At 38.3% G+C, this 13,253-nt stretch overlaps 1 protein-coding gene across 5 annotated transcripts in view; it reads right to left on the reverse strand.

Moving 5' to 3' along the window:
• Positions 1 to 5,731: 5,731 nt before the first annotated feature.
• Positions 5,732 to 13,253, reverse strand: part of ATF1 (activating transcription factor 1) — a 66,663-nt gene continuing 59,141 nt past the window's right edge. For all 5 annotated transcript variants that reach the window (XM_037030867.1, XM_037030864.1, XM_037030865.1 and 2 more), the window contains one exon: positions 5,732 to 7,220. In XM_037030867.1, the coding sequence (XP_036886762.1) occupies positions 7,076 to 7,220 (145 nt within the window). In that variant the 3' untranslated portion in view covers positions 5,732 to 7,075. The remainder of the gene's footprint in view (positions 7,221 to 13,253) is intronic.

Raw genomic sequence — 13,253 nt, forward strand, 5'->3', positions numbered from 1 at the left:
GGATAAAGCAATCTTGGCTGTAGGTCTTTGGATTTCATGACTTGGTATACTTCTTTTGAGATGCTGGAAGTCTTTAACCCTTGTTACCAATTAACCTACAGTAAAATTGTTTTCGTTCCACGCTGTTTCCCTTAAAGTCACAGAACCCACCGATGTTAAATGAGGACCTACTGTAAACTGGCAAAACTGGCACAAAGCTTTTCGTTCTTCAACACCACAGATGAGAAAGAAGGTACAATCTGGTGATTAAGACCAGAGGTTCTGGAGACGATCTGAACCCTACTTTTACTTACTATGTGACCTTGGCAAAGCACCAAACCTGTGTCTCAGGGTATTGAACCCAGGCCCTCATTCATGTAATGAACATGGAACACTCCTGTGAGCTGGGTTCGAGCTGCCCGGGGATGTGGAGGAGCACAGAAGAGACAGTCGCCCCCTCAAGTTTGATTAAGGAGTGTGTTCAGGGTGGGAGTGGGGAAGAGACGGCTATTTTAGGTTGAGTGGTTAGGGATCAGGTTTAAATTCCAGATCACTAGTTACTCATTTTATCTTCAATTACACGTGGGGGTGTCCGCCCTGTGACCTGTGGGCCATGTGGGCCAGGATGGCTATGAGTGCGGCTCAGCACAAAACTGTAAATTTACTTAACACATCGAGATTTTCTTGTGATTACATGTCACAATGTATTTAATGTGTGGCCCAGACACACCAAAAGGCTGGACACCCTTGATTATAGCTTACCCTCAATATTATTCTGTATTGGTTTCAAGTGTACAGCATAGTGGTTAGGCAAGCATTTACTTTACAGTGGTCCCCTGCTATTTCCAGTGCCCACTGGGCACCATACATGGTTGTGACAATTTTACTGACTAGATTCCTGTGCTGTGCTTTACATCCTGTGACTATTTTGTAACCAAGTTGTATTTAATTTTCACCACCTCCCTTCCCCCCACCCCCACAACCATCAGTCTCATCTGTTCTGTATCCGTGAGTCACCTCAGTCTTATTTTTAGATTCCACGTGAAAGTGAAATCATTATGGTATTTGTTTCTCTGACTGACTTGCTTCACTTAGCATAATATTCCCTCAGCCTATCCATGCTGTTGCAAATGGAAAGATTTCATTTTATTTAATGGCTAGTATTTTATTGTGTGTGTAGATATGTATGTATGTATGTATGTATATGTGTGTGTGTGTGTGTATGTATGTATATACCAAAACTTTTTTTACCCACTTCTCTATTCATGGGCACTTGGGTGGCTTCCATAGCTTGGTTGCTGTAAATGATGTTGCCATGAACACAGGGGTGCATGTGTTCTTTCAAATTAGTGTTTTTGGTACCCAGACATGGGATTGCTGGGTCATAAGGCAGTTTCGTGTTGAACTTGAGGCCCCTCCACACTGCTTTCCAGTGGCTGCACCAGTCTGCATTCCCACCAACAGCGCACTAGGGTCCCTCTGCTCCGCACCCTCGCCAGCACTTGTTTGTTGATTTACTGGTGACAGCCATTCTGACAGGTGTGAGGTGGTAACTCATTGTGGTTTTAACTTGCATTTCTCTGACGATGTTATGGTCTCTCCTTTTTTGTCCATCAGTATGTGCTTTACATAGTTGGGTGCTCCTATGTTGGGGGCATAAACGCTTACAAGGATTATAACCTATTGGATGGCCAGATCCCCAGTTATCAATGTTCATGTAACTTCAGGCGAGTACCAGTCTCACCAGAATGACCTCAGTAGCTAAGTTTCACAAGAGCTGTAACACTGCCTGGTTCATCACTCTTTTCCTAGTAATGTCTGGCATATGAAAGGCCTTCAGGAAATACAGGGTGGGGCAAAAGTAGGTTTACAGTTATTCATATGGGTAATACAATTAATAAACAGTAATGCAATAAACTGTTTCACATACTCCCCAACTGTAAACCTACTTTTGCCCCATCTTGTATTTGCTGAATGATTATCATTACTTTAATACAGTTTCTGGTACATAGTTAGTATTCAATAAGTAGTAGTAAGGAAATGGTATGACTGTATATTATGCATACAGGTAAACCTGCATTTATAACAATTTAAATCGATACAGGATGTGGCAAAAGTAGGTTTACAGTTGTTTGTATGGAATACAAGAGTTAAGAAATACAAGAATAGGACTTCTGGACAAGATAGAGACATAGACAGACATACTTTGCTTCCTCACACAACTAAAAGAAGGACAACAACAAATTTTAAATAAAACCACCAAAAATGCCAGAAAAATTAAACCGTATATAAGTCTGACAATCAAGGAGCAAAAGAAGAAAGAAGAAACATTCATCCAGACTTGGTAGGAGGGGCAGAGCCGGGCAGCTGGGCTAAGCGGCGGACTAGGCTGGCAAGGCAGCACCTGGTGGACCCAGTGGTCCTGTATTGTGTATAAATAAGCCAAGAGGAAAAGCTGGGGAGACAAACTGTAGCAATCAGGGTTCTAGCTAAAGACTCCAAACCTGACTCCCAGAAGAGTTCGTTGGAGAAACCCACAGTGTCCTAGAACCTACACAAGACGATCCACCCGGGAATCAGCACCAAAAAGGCCCAATTTTCAGTAGGGGAAGTAACTGAAAGATGGCAGAGAGCTGAGCAAGCAGCAGTGTTCCCTCTCTGACTCCTACATACAGCGCCACAACAAAGAAATAAGGGGCAAATGAAAAAAAACATGAAACTCCAGAAAAAGGACTAAGCAATGAAGAGGTAGCCAACCTGTCAGATTCAGAGTTCAAAACACTGGTAATCAGCATGCTCACAGAAATGATTGAGTATGGATGCAAAATAGAAGAAGAAGTGAAGGCTCTGCAAAGTGAAATGAAAACTTTATAGGGACCCATGGGTGAAGGGAAGGAAACCAGGACTCATTAACGATTTGGACCAGAAGGAAGAAGTAAACATTCAACTGGAACAGAATAAAGAAAGAAGAATTCAAAAAAAAAGAAGAGGTTTAGGAACCTCTGAGACAACTGTAACGTTCCAACATCTGAATCATAGGGGTGTCAGAAGGAGGTGACCAAGAAATTGAAAACTTATTTGAAAAAATAATGAAGGAAAAATTCCTCTTTCTGGCAAAGGAAAATAGACTTGCAAGTCCAGGAGGCTCAGAGAGTCCCAGAGAAATTGGACCCAAGGAGGAACACACCATAATTAAGCTACCTAAGATTGAAGATAAGGAGAGAATTACCTGCAAAGAAGTTCCCATAAGACTATCAGCTGATTTCTCAAGAAACTTTGCAGGCAAGAAGGGACTGGAAAGAAGTATTCCAAGTCATGAAAGGCAAGGATCTATATCCAAGATTACTTTACCCAGCAAAGCTATCATTTAGAATGAAAGGGCAGATAAAGTTCTTCCCAGGTAAGGTAAATTCAAAGTAGTTCATCATCATCACCAAGCCCTTATTATATGAAATGTTAAAGAGACTTATATAAGAAAAAGATCAAAACTATGAACAGTAAAATGACAACAAACTCACAACTATCAATAACTGAACCTAAAAAAACCCAAAAACAAACTAAGCAAACTAGAACAGGAACAGAATCACAGAAATGGAGACTACATGGAGGGTTATCAGTGGGGAGGGGAAGGGAGGAGAATGGGGAAAGGTACAGGGAATAAACTCCATAAATGGTAGGTACAAAATAGGCAGAAGGAGGTTAAGAATAGTATAGGAAATGGAGAAGCCAAAGAAATATATGTATAACCCATGGACATGAACTAATAAGTATGTGGGGGGGGGCTTTGTAAGGTGGGAGGGATGGTGCAGGGCAGAGGGAGATGCAGGAGAGAAAAAAATGCTGTAATAACATAATAAAATATACTTAAATATACAAGCATAAACTTTGTTTTGTGACTTACAACTGTAAACCTACTTTTGCCCACCCCTGTGTATGCATAACTTACCAGTTAAAAACTGTTATATATACTACTGGAAGTCAGCAAACTACTATAGATATCTTGTCACTTTTGAGGAAAAGATTTCAAACATGAAATGGCAAAGACTAGATCTGTTTGTTGCAAAGCATTTTACATTGATGAAAGGGGATGAAGTTATCAGAATGTCTTTTTAAAAAAGTTAATTGGGCTAAATATTCTCCAAATGCCTCTCCCTTAAAGATCACTGTGAAACTTTCCCTGGAGCAGGCCTCTGAATTCTACAATGTTGATGTGTTCTTTCACTTTGTTTCATAGTAAAAACAAACAGTATTCATTAAAAATGAGAACCTACCTGTATAAGAGTAAATAACATTAGATGATTAGTGCAATTAGATTTTTATATATTTTCATACTGTTTCACTACACCCTGATTTTCCTTTCAATTAGTTATCAAGCCCCTAGTAAAATTTCACTCACTTTATTTCATTTATAGCATCTTCTTCTGGGACCATGAACTGCCATTATGTCAACTAATTCCAGGCCATAATACGTATTTTTATATCTTCTCTATGTCCACATATTTTAACTACAGAAAAACATAGGTTTAACCAGCAACTTGAATATAATGATTGCTAAAAGAACAAATACAGTGAGACTTCCGAAGCTCAAACACATGCCCATTTTTCATGCTCTGGTCAATAAAATTAAAGGCATGTCTTACATGTTCAAGATGTGTTCATGGCAATGTATTTCCATCAATATAATGCATAAAAAATTGGTAATAATTTTATGTAAGATAGTAAATTGAGCTACGAAAGTAATTTCACTGGTATATTGAACTTTTGAAGTCGAATTCAGGTTTGGATTATACTCACCTTTAAAATTCCATAAGCCTGGCATTGGACTCAAATTAGAAAAACACCTGGGAATAAAGCAGTGCACAGCTACGGGAACCCGCAGCGGCCTGCCTGTGTCTGTTACAGACAGCAAGGCTAGGTGACGTGACCATGAGCAAGGCCCTGCACTAGAAGTCCACAGGCAATGAGTGGACAGTGTACAAATAGTTGTGGGTGTCCAGCTGTTCAGGCACAAAGGACGAGTCTGTCTCTTTGAGCCAAGCATGGCATCTACCCAATATATTATCTTTAAAAAAACCCTCTTGATATAACCCTCTTATTTCCTCCTATTCTTCAGGCTAATGGGCCACTAGTTTAATACTAGCTTTATAAGATAGTAAGTGATATAAGTAACCCCACTAGTGAGCAAACTTTTTTTCCTTCTCATAAGATGCTGCCCATTTAAAAGACCTCATTAATGAAATATTTCATTAGGATTAATCACAAATTTATCAACTGGATTAAGATTTCAACATAACAGGCTCCCTTAACCATGTCCTAAACATTTGTAGAAAAAAATCTCCGTACCTTTAGTATATTGTAATTGGCTCTTTAAAAAAAAAGATTTTATTTATCTGTTTTAGAGATAGCAGAAGGGAGGGAGAGAAACATTGATCAGCTGCTTCTCAAACACCCCCAACCAGGGCACCTGGCCCCCAACCCAGTCTGTGCCCTGACTGGGAATTGAACCACAACCTTTTCTGGTTTGCAGGATGACACTCAACCCACTGAGTCACAGCAGTAAGGGCTGTAATTGGTTCTGTGTGAATCAAAACATACAAGCATGTCCTCTCCTAAAACAGGTTATGTAGACTAGAATTGTAGATTTATCCTCATCTTAAAACTAGTAATGTGTTATACTTAGTATAATTAGCATAACAGCTATCAGTAAGCTTGTCATTTATATATCAAGCAGTCTATTTTACATTCAGCAAACTTGATTTTATCAAACGTTCTTTAATTTCATAGACAACAATATGATACATATTGTATAAGAAGCACACAGTTGTTTCGCAGTACAGTTTCAAAGTGTACAGACACTGGAGCACAGATGGTAAGCACTGGTGTACTGACAGCATTTGTGAACTTGGAAAAACCGCATACAAAACTTAGATTCCAGATATTAGCCAACTGAAACTTTACTTCCCATAATACAAAAATGATACTTTGAGATGCAAAATATCTTTTTTACTAAACAAACTATATAAACATTTAAAATTATCATTAAAAACTCAACTTTAGAATTTATAAAGATTAGCTATAAAAATATATTGGCAGTCACTTTTATAAATGTACCATTCACAACATTACAAAATAGTCTCTAACATAAAACTGCTTTAATAACTACTATTTTAGAATCTGATAAACCTTGCATTAAACTGATTATAAAATCCTCTGGGAAAACTTTGGTATGCGTCTTCAGAAGGTTTTTAAAAAATACTCTCACATCACCTCAAGAGCCTGTAAACACCCCCTTCTATTAAAGCACAACAGGATAAGTAATGTATATTCAACTGCATAATAGATTCAAAAAACCATGTTATATATGTGTAGAAAACCAGCATTCCCAGAATAGCCCAGAACCAAACTATTTAAAAGTATCAAACTTTTAAACAGCTCTCTTTTCCGTTCTGATAAAAAATGTTACAAAAACACCACAACCCCATTCCTGTACCTTGGACACTTGTTACGACAAGAACTCTGAAATTGTTTAACCTAGCCTTGAAAACACTCTCAAGTCCAATAAACAAACTTAAACACCTCTTTAAAAGATGTGACAATAGAACAAGTATACATAATTGAACACATAATTATTCATATTTAGTTATGTATTAGCTTTTCTATTTGTAATTTAGATTTTATTGGCAGAAATAAAACACACGTGCACACAATTGAAAAAATAAATTTTAGGAAACAGTAAGAAATGCAAACCTATAGGATAAATTGATTTATTTTTTAAAATTTACTGAATTTCATCTTACCTGCCATTTTTGGATTATTGACAACTACTGTTATTTAGAAAATTCAAATTGGTGAAAGAAAGTTCATGTCCTGCTTCGTGAGAATGTTTAATTTTTACAGAGCTTCCAGTTGAGCCAGCATCCTCCTTGAGAACCCTTCCTCTTTATCCTGTTACCAGATCTCTTGCAAAAGACATTTATCTTTGAGTTGCAAAAGCCTAAGTAAAAGCTTCATTTTTGACCTTTTAATTTATAAAACTCTACTAAAAAGAAAAATCCATCTAATTTTTAGGCAAGTCCACAAAGTACTTTCTTAAGAATCAAACACTTTTATGGGAATAAAGATCCTTCAAAGTTTTTAACTCTTCTATAAGAGTTTTATTTTGATTTTCCAGGACGGCAACTCGGTTCTCCAGGCATTTCACATATTCTTTCTTCTTTCTGCGACATTCTCGAGCAGCTTCTCTAAATATGAGCATTAAAAACCAATGTTAGGAAAAATTCACCTTCTTTAAGTGGTAAATGCACTGTGGCAATTTTACCTGCTCATCTTTTCTTTTCCCATTAAAAATATTAAGGTATCATCTATATAAGTGAAATATATAATAGATATTAAATGTAGAATTCAACTAGTTTTGGCAAATGCATATACCTACTAACCCACACACCAAGAAATTTTTATTGTCCCAGAAAGTTCTCAGGCCTGTTCCTGGTGAATACTCCTTAGCAACTACTGCCTGATTTTGTTACCATAAATGAAATTTTTCCTAATCTGTAACTTCAGACAACAGTCATACACTGTGTACTGTTGTGTTGGTCTCCTTTCTTTCTTTTTTTTCCTTTCTTTATTTTATATTAATGTATGTTTGCCTTTCGTGGGTCTGCTGCTGGGAACTGGCCTGCAACCCAGGCATATGCCCTGACTGGGAATTGAACTGCATCCTCTGGTTTGCAGGCCTGCGCTCAATCCACTGAGCTACACCAGCCAGGGCGTGCTGGTCTCCTTTCATTCGGTGTATTTTTTAGGCCCATTTGTGTTGCTGTGCACTAGTTTGCTCCCTTCTACCTGGGGGCTCACCTCATTCTCGCTGTATGAGTATCACAACTTGCGGATCCACTGTCTCAGGTGCTTCCTGGCTGTGGCCGCTGTGCGTGCTCTTGCGCTCATCTCTTTGGGAACCCATGTCCCATTTCTCCTGGACAAATACCCAGGAGTGAAATTTATGGGTCCTCTGCTTAATTTTTGACCCACAGAATCTTAATTTTAATTCTTTAATAAAAATAAATTTTCTCAATAAAATTTATTGTAATAAATTTAAAAAGTACTTAATGCTCAGTTTTGTACATATTCTCTTAAAACATGTCTATGAAGTCACATACAAGTTTTATACACATATAAATAGAAGTAAAAGTTATTATAATTATGATGTATATGTAATATTATCTACAACTTGATTTTTTACACACAGTTTCTATGTTGGTACATAACTTTTTGTCCATGTGGACATTTTATTGTCGATTTTCATTGCCCTAGCTATTAGTGAGATGAGCATTTTTCAAAAATTTTATTGGTCTTTTGAATCTGCTTTTTTGTAAATTGCGTATTTATACCCTTTGTCCCTTCATACCTTTTGGCCATTTTACAATAAGAAATTATTAGAAAGATAAACAACCTAGGAAGTTCCTGTGCATTATACATATTGTATTAATGTTTTCCCTAGTTTCACACTGTTTTCTAATCATTTGACTTCCCATATTTTTGTATCTTGTGTCATAAGTGCTCTTTAGTCTTTTTCTTGGCTTAAAATACCATGCACTATGTGTCTCTTAAAATTTTATCTTGGAAATTCTCCTTTATTTTCACAATTCAATCTTTAATCCATCTGGAATTATTTTTGTTCCTGGTATAAAAACATGGGAATCCAATATAATTTTCCTTCTAAGTGTGGAGTTGTGTGTCTTTAATAAAAGACACACAACTCCACAAATACACTTCCTCCATAAATATACTTAACCAGCACAGCAAGCTATTTGCTAAAGTTATTGCCCCTTCACTGACACCAAGTTTTCATTACAGTGGCTTTAGTGCGCGTTTCCAGGCCTAACAAGATGAAGTAACCTCTTTCTGGTTTTTACTGTTGAATACTTATTTCTTACGGGTAAACTTCTTGATTACTGTCTCCAATTCTATAAAGACGACAAAGATTCTAATTTGAGTATCATTAAATTTATGTGATTTCTGAAGAATATATTCTTTAGAATAAATACTCTCTTCATCAAAGAACTGTCTTCATCAAAGAACACAGTATTTTCTATTTGTTCAGGTACTATTTACCTCTCAATAAGATCTTTAAATGTGGATCCTATGCCTTTCCTGTTATATTTACCAAGTATTTTAAGACTTTTGTCACTAATCTAAATGTAGTATTACTTAACAACTTACTGAATTTGCTTATAAATTACTGTAGTTTAATTTTTTTTAATTTTGAAAGATTTTTTTTTCTTAGAGGGAAAGGGAGAGAGGGAGAGAAACATCAGTGTGTGACACATACATTAATGGTTGCCTCCTGCACGCTCTCAACTGAGGACCCGGCTCACAGCGCAGGCATGGCCCTATGGGGAATCGAACCAGTGACCTTTTGGTTCATAGGCAAGCACTTAATCCACTGAGCCACATCAGCCAGGGCGGTATTTAAAATTTTATATGAAGCAGTACCAAAGACTGTATGTGGTATAGATATGTTATAAAGCATTAATAAAATGAACACATGTACCCCACTACCCAGCAGACCATGGGTAAATGTTACCCATCCTGTTGGCCCTCTGTGCTACTCTGATTCCATCCACACCCCTGCCTCTCACCCAGTAGCAGTTACTAGCTGCAATCTTTTGGGTTTCTTTATAGTTTTAGTATATATGTGTATGACCCTAAATTATGTATCATTTACTTTTTTCACTATAATTTATTGATTATGCTATGACAGTTGTCCTGAATTTTCCACCTTTGCCCCCCTCTAACCAGCACTCCCCCCTCCCTCAGGCAATCCCCACACCATTGTCCATGCCAAGGTCATGCGTATAGGTTTTTTGGCTACTCCATTTCCTGTGCTGTACACCTTGCATCCCCATGGCTATCCTTTAACTACCTATTTGTACTTCTTAACCTCGTCACCTCTTCACCCATTCTCCTTGACACCTTTTCCCATATGGCAACCATCAAAATGCTCTCTATAGCCATGTTTTTGACTGTTCTTGTTTGCTTAGTTCGTTTTTTAGATTCAATTGTTGACAGATATGTATTTTTTGCCATTTCACTGTTCATAGTCTTGATCTTTAAGTCCCTTTAGCATTTCACATAGTAATGGTTTGGTGATGATGAACTTGTATTTTTTCCTTGTCTGCGAACTTCCATTCTAAGTGTTACCTTTACTGGGCAGAGCAGTCTTGGCTGTAGCTTCCTGCTTTTCATCACTTTAAATGTTTCTTGCCATTCCCGTCTAGTCTGCAAAGTTTCTTCTGAGAAGTCAGCTGATGGTATCAGGGGAACTCCCCTGCAGGTAAACTAACTTTTCTCTTGCTGCCTTTAAGATTCTCTTTATCTTTAACCTTTGGCATTTTAATTATGTCTTGGAGTAGGCCTCTTTGCATCCATCTTGTGTGGGACTGTGCTCCCTGGACTTGCATGTCTATTTCCTTCTGGACTTGCATGTCTATTTCCTTCACCAAATTAGGGATGTTTTCTTTTGTTATTTTTTCATATAGATTTCCAATTTCTTGCTCTTTCTAGTAGTCCCTTCAGGCACCCATATCATGTGAATTTTGGAACGCTTGAAGTTGTCCCAGAAGCTGCTTACACTATCCTCATTTGGGGGGGGGGCTTCTTTTTTCTTCTTCTTGTTCTGATTGGTTGTTTTTTGCTTCCTTATGTTCCAAATCATTGATTTCTCAGCTTCATCCACTCTACTGTTGTCTCCCTGTAAATCATTATTTAAATTAGTGTATCCTTCATTTCTGACTGGATCTTTTTTATGCTGCTGAGGTCCTCACAAAGTTCCTTGAGCATCTTTTTAAGCAGTGTTTCAAACTCTGCATCTGATAGATTGCTTATTTCCATTTTGTTTAGCTCTTCTGGAGTTTTGATCTGTTCTTTCATTTGGATCATGTTTCTTTGTCTCCTTGTTTGGCAGCCTCCCTGGGTTTGTTTCTATGCATTAGGTAGAGCTGCTGTGACTCCTGTCGTGGTAGAGTAGCCTAATGAAGTAGGTGTTCTGTAGGCTCCAGTGGCACAGCCTCCCCTATCACCCAAGCTGGGTACTAGAGGTGCGCCTTTGGTGTGGGCTGAGTACACCCTCCTCTTGTAGCTGAGCCTTGGTTGTTGTTGACAGGTCAATGGGAGGGACTTACCTAGGCCAGTCAGCTGCAAGGACTGTCCATGACCATTACCACCAGCCTCTGCCCTCGGTGGAGGATCAGCTGTGCAGGTACAGGGTGGTGGTGCTCTGTAGCTGCCTCCTGGGTGCACAGGCACTGGAGTTTCCCAGGTGGCGCAGGCCAAGGTCAACTCCCACCTATGTTGGGATTGGATTCCCAGGTGAAGCCAAGCTGTGAATCTAGGGCTGGCTGCTGCCAGTGGTGGGTCTGGAACTCATTGAGGCCAGCTGTTGCTTGTTGCTTGTTTGAAGCTTGAGCCAAGACCAGTCATTCTTATGGAAAAGCAGCTTGGGTGGGCCCATAAGTTGGATGGGCAGTCTCTGGGGATATCTAAGGCGAGTCTAACAGTGTTAGCCAGTTTGGTGGAGTCTCAGGGGTGACACCAGCTTGCCAGCTCAGTCTGGATGGATGTTTTCTTTAATGCCATAGTTGTTAGACTTCCATTCAACTCTATTTCTGATGGTTCTGAGTGATGACTGTTCTATATTTTAGTTGTAATTTTCATGTGGTTGTGCGAAGAGGTAAGCTGCACTTACCTATGCTGCCATCTTGACTGGAAGTCTAGGTTATTATTTCTCCTAAATTATGTATCATTTAGTTTACTTTTTCCCTAAAATTTATTATAAAATATCACACTTTATGTGCGCTACTGCAACTTGCTTTCATCACTCACTTTTCTAATATTTATTCATGATATTGTGATCACTCACTCCACCATTGTAAATGAACACTATTACATTATATAAATTAAATCACAATATATGTAGCCACTCTGTTATTGATGGTTATTTGGGCTTTTCTGATTTCTGCTGCTATGAACAGTCTTACGTTTACTTTCTACGAAAGTTTCTCTCAGTCATATACACAGGGTAAAACAGCTGAAATCACAGGGCATACCCAGGTCAATTTTATAAGGTATGGGGCAATTAATTTACAGAGTGGCTGCACCAATTTATAATTCCATAAGCAGTGAGGTTCATTCTTCAAATCACTGCCAGCTCCTGGTTGGACTGGGGACAGATGGTACCCAAAGTGTGTGGTATTTACATTTATTTGTAAGTTTACATTTATTATACACCCTTACCGATAAGGGTAAATGACCTTTCATGTGATTATTAATCATTTGTGCTTTCTGAGAAATGCCCATCTGTATATTTTGCCAGCTTTTTTCCCCAGTTGCTTTGTACTTCTTATGTTTCCCCCGCCCCCAAAATCTTTTTTTTGTGGGGGGGGCTAGATCTGTTCTAAAAATCTTCTATAAGTCTGAAGCTTATATTTTTACTTACTTCACATTATCTTTTAATGAATGTTATTTACTTTAATGAATATTCATTAATCTATGCTAATGTTTTTTGTTAATATATTTTATTGATTATGCCATCACAGTTGTCCCATTCCCCCGTCTTCCTTCATGTCCATGTGTCACAAGTTCTTTAGATTCTGTATTTCCCATACTATTCTTGCCCTCCCCCCTATTTTCTACCTACCGTCTATGCTATTTTCTGTGCCTTCTCCCCCCTTCTCCTCCTCCCACTCTCCTGTTGCTAACCCTCCATGTGTTCATTTCTATGGTTCCACTCCTGATCTAGCTGTCCTCTAGGTTTGCTTTTGTTTTAGGTGTGGCTGTTAATAACTGTGAGTTTGATGTCCTTTCACTGTTCATATTTTTTATCTTCTTTTTCTTATATAAGTCCCTTTAGCATTTCATATAAGGGCTTGGTGATGATGAACTCCTTGAACTTGACCTTATCTGAGAAGCACTTTATCTGTCCTTCCATTCTAAATGAAAACTTTGCTGGATAAAGCAATCTTGGCTGTAGGTCTTTGGATTTCATGACTTGGAATACTTCTTTCCAGCTCCTTCTTGCCTGTAAGGTCTCTTTTGAGAAATCCGCTGACAGTCTGATGGGTACTCCTTTGTAGGTGACTGTCCCCTTATCTCTTGCTGCTTCTAAGATTCTCTCCTTCATTTTAATCTTGGGTAATGTAATTATGATGTGCCTAGGTGTGTTCCTTCTTGGGTCCAGCTTCTTTGGGACTCTCTGAGCTTCCTGGATTTCCTGGAAG

Source organism: Sturnira hondurensis, unplaced genomic scaffold, assembly GCF_014824575.4.
Source record: "Sturnira hondurensis isolate 20B ecotype Veracruz unplaced genomic scaffold, ASM1482457v3 Scaffold0020903, whole genome shotgun sequence".
NCBI lineage: Eukaryota > Metazoa > Chordata > Mammalia > Chiroptera > Phyllostomidae > Sturnira > Sturnira hondurensis.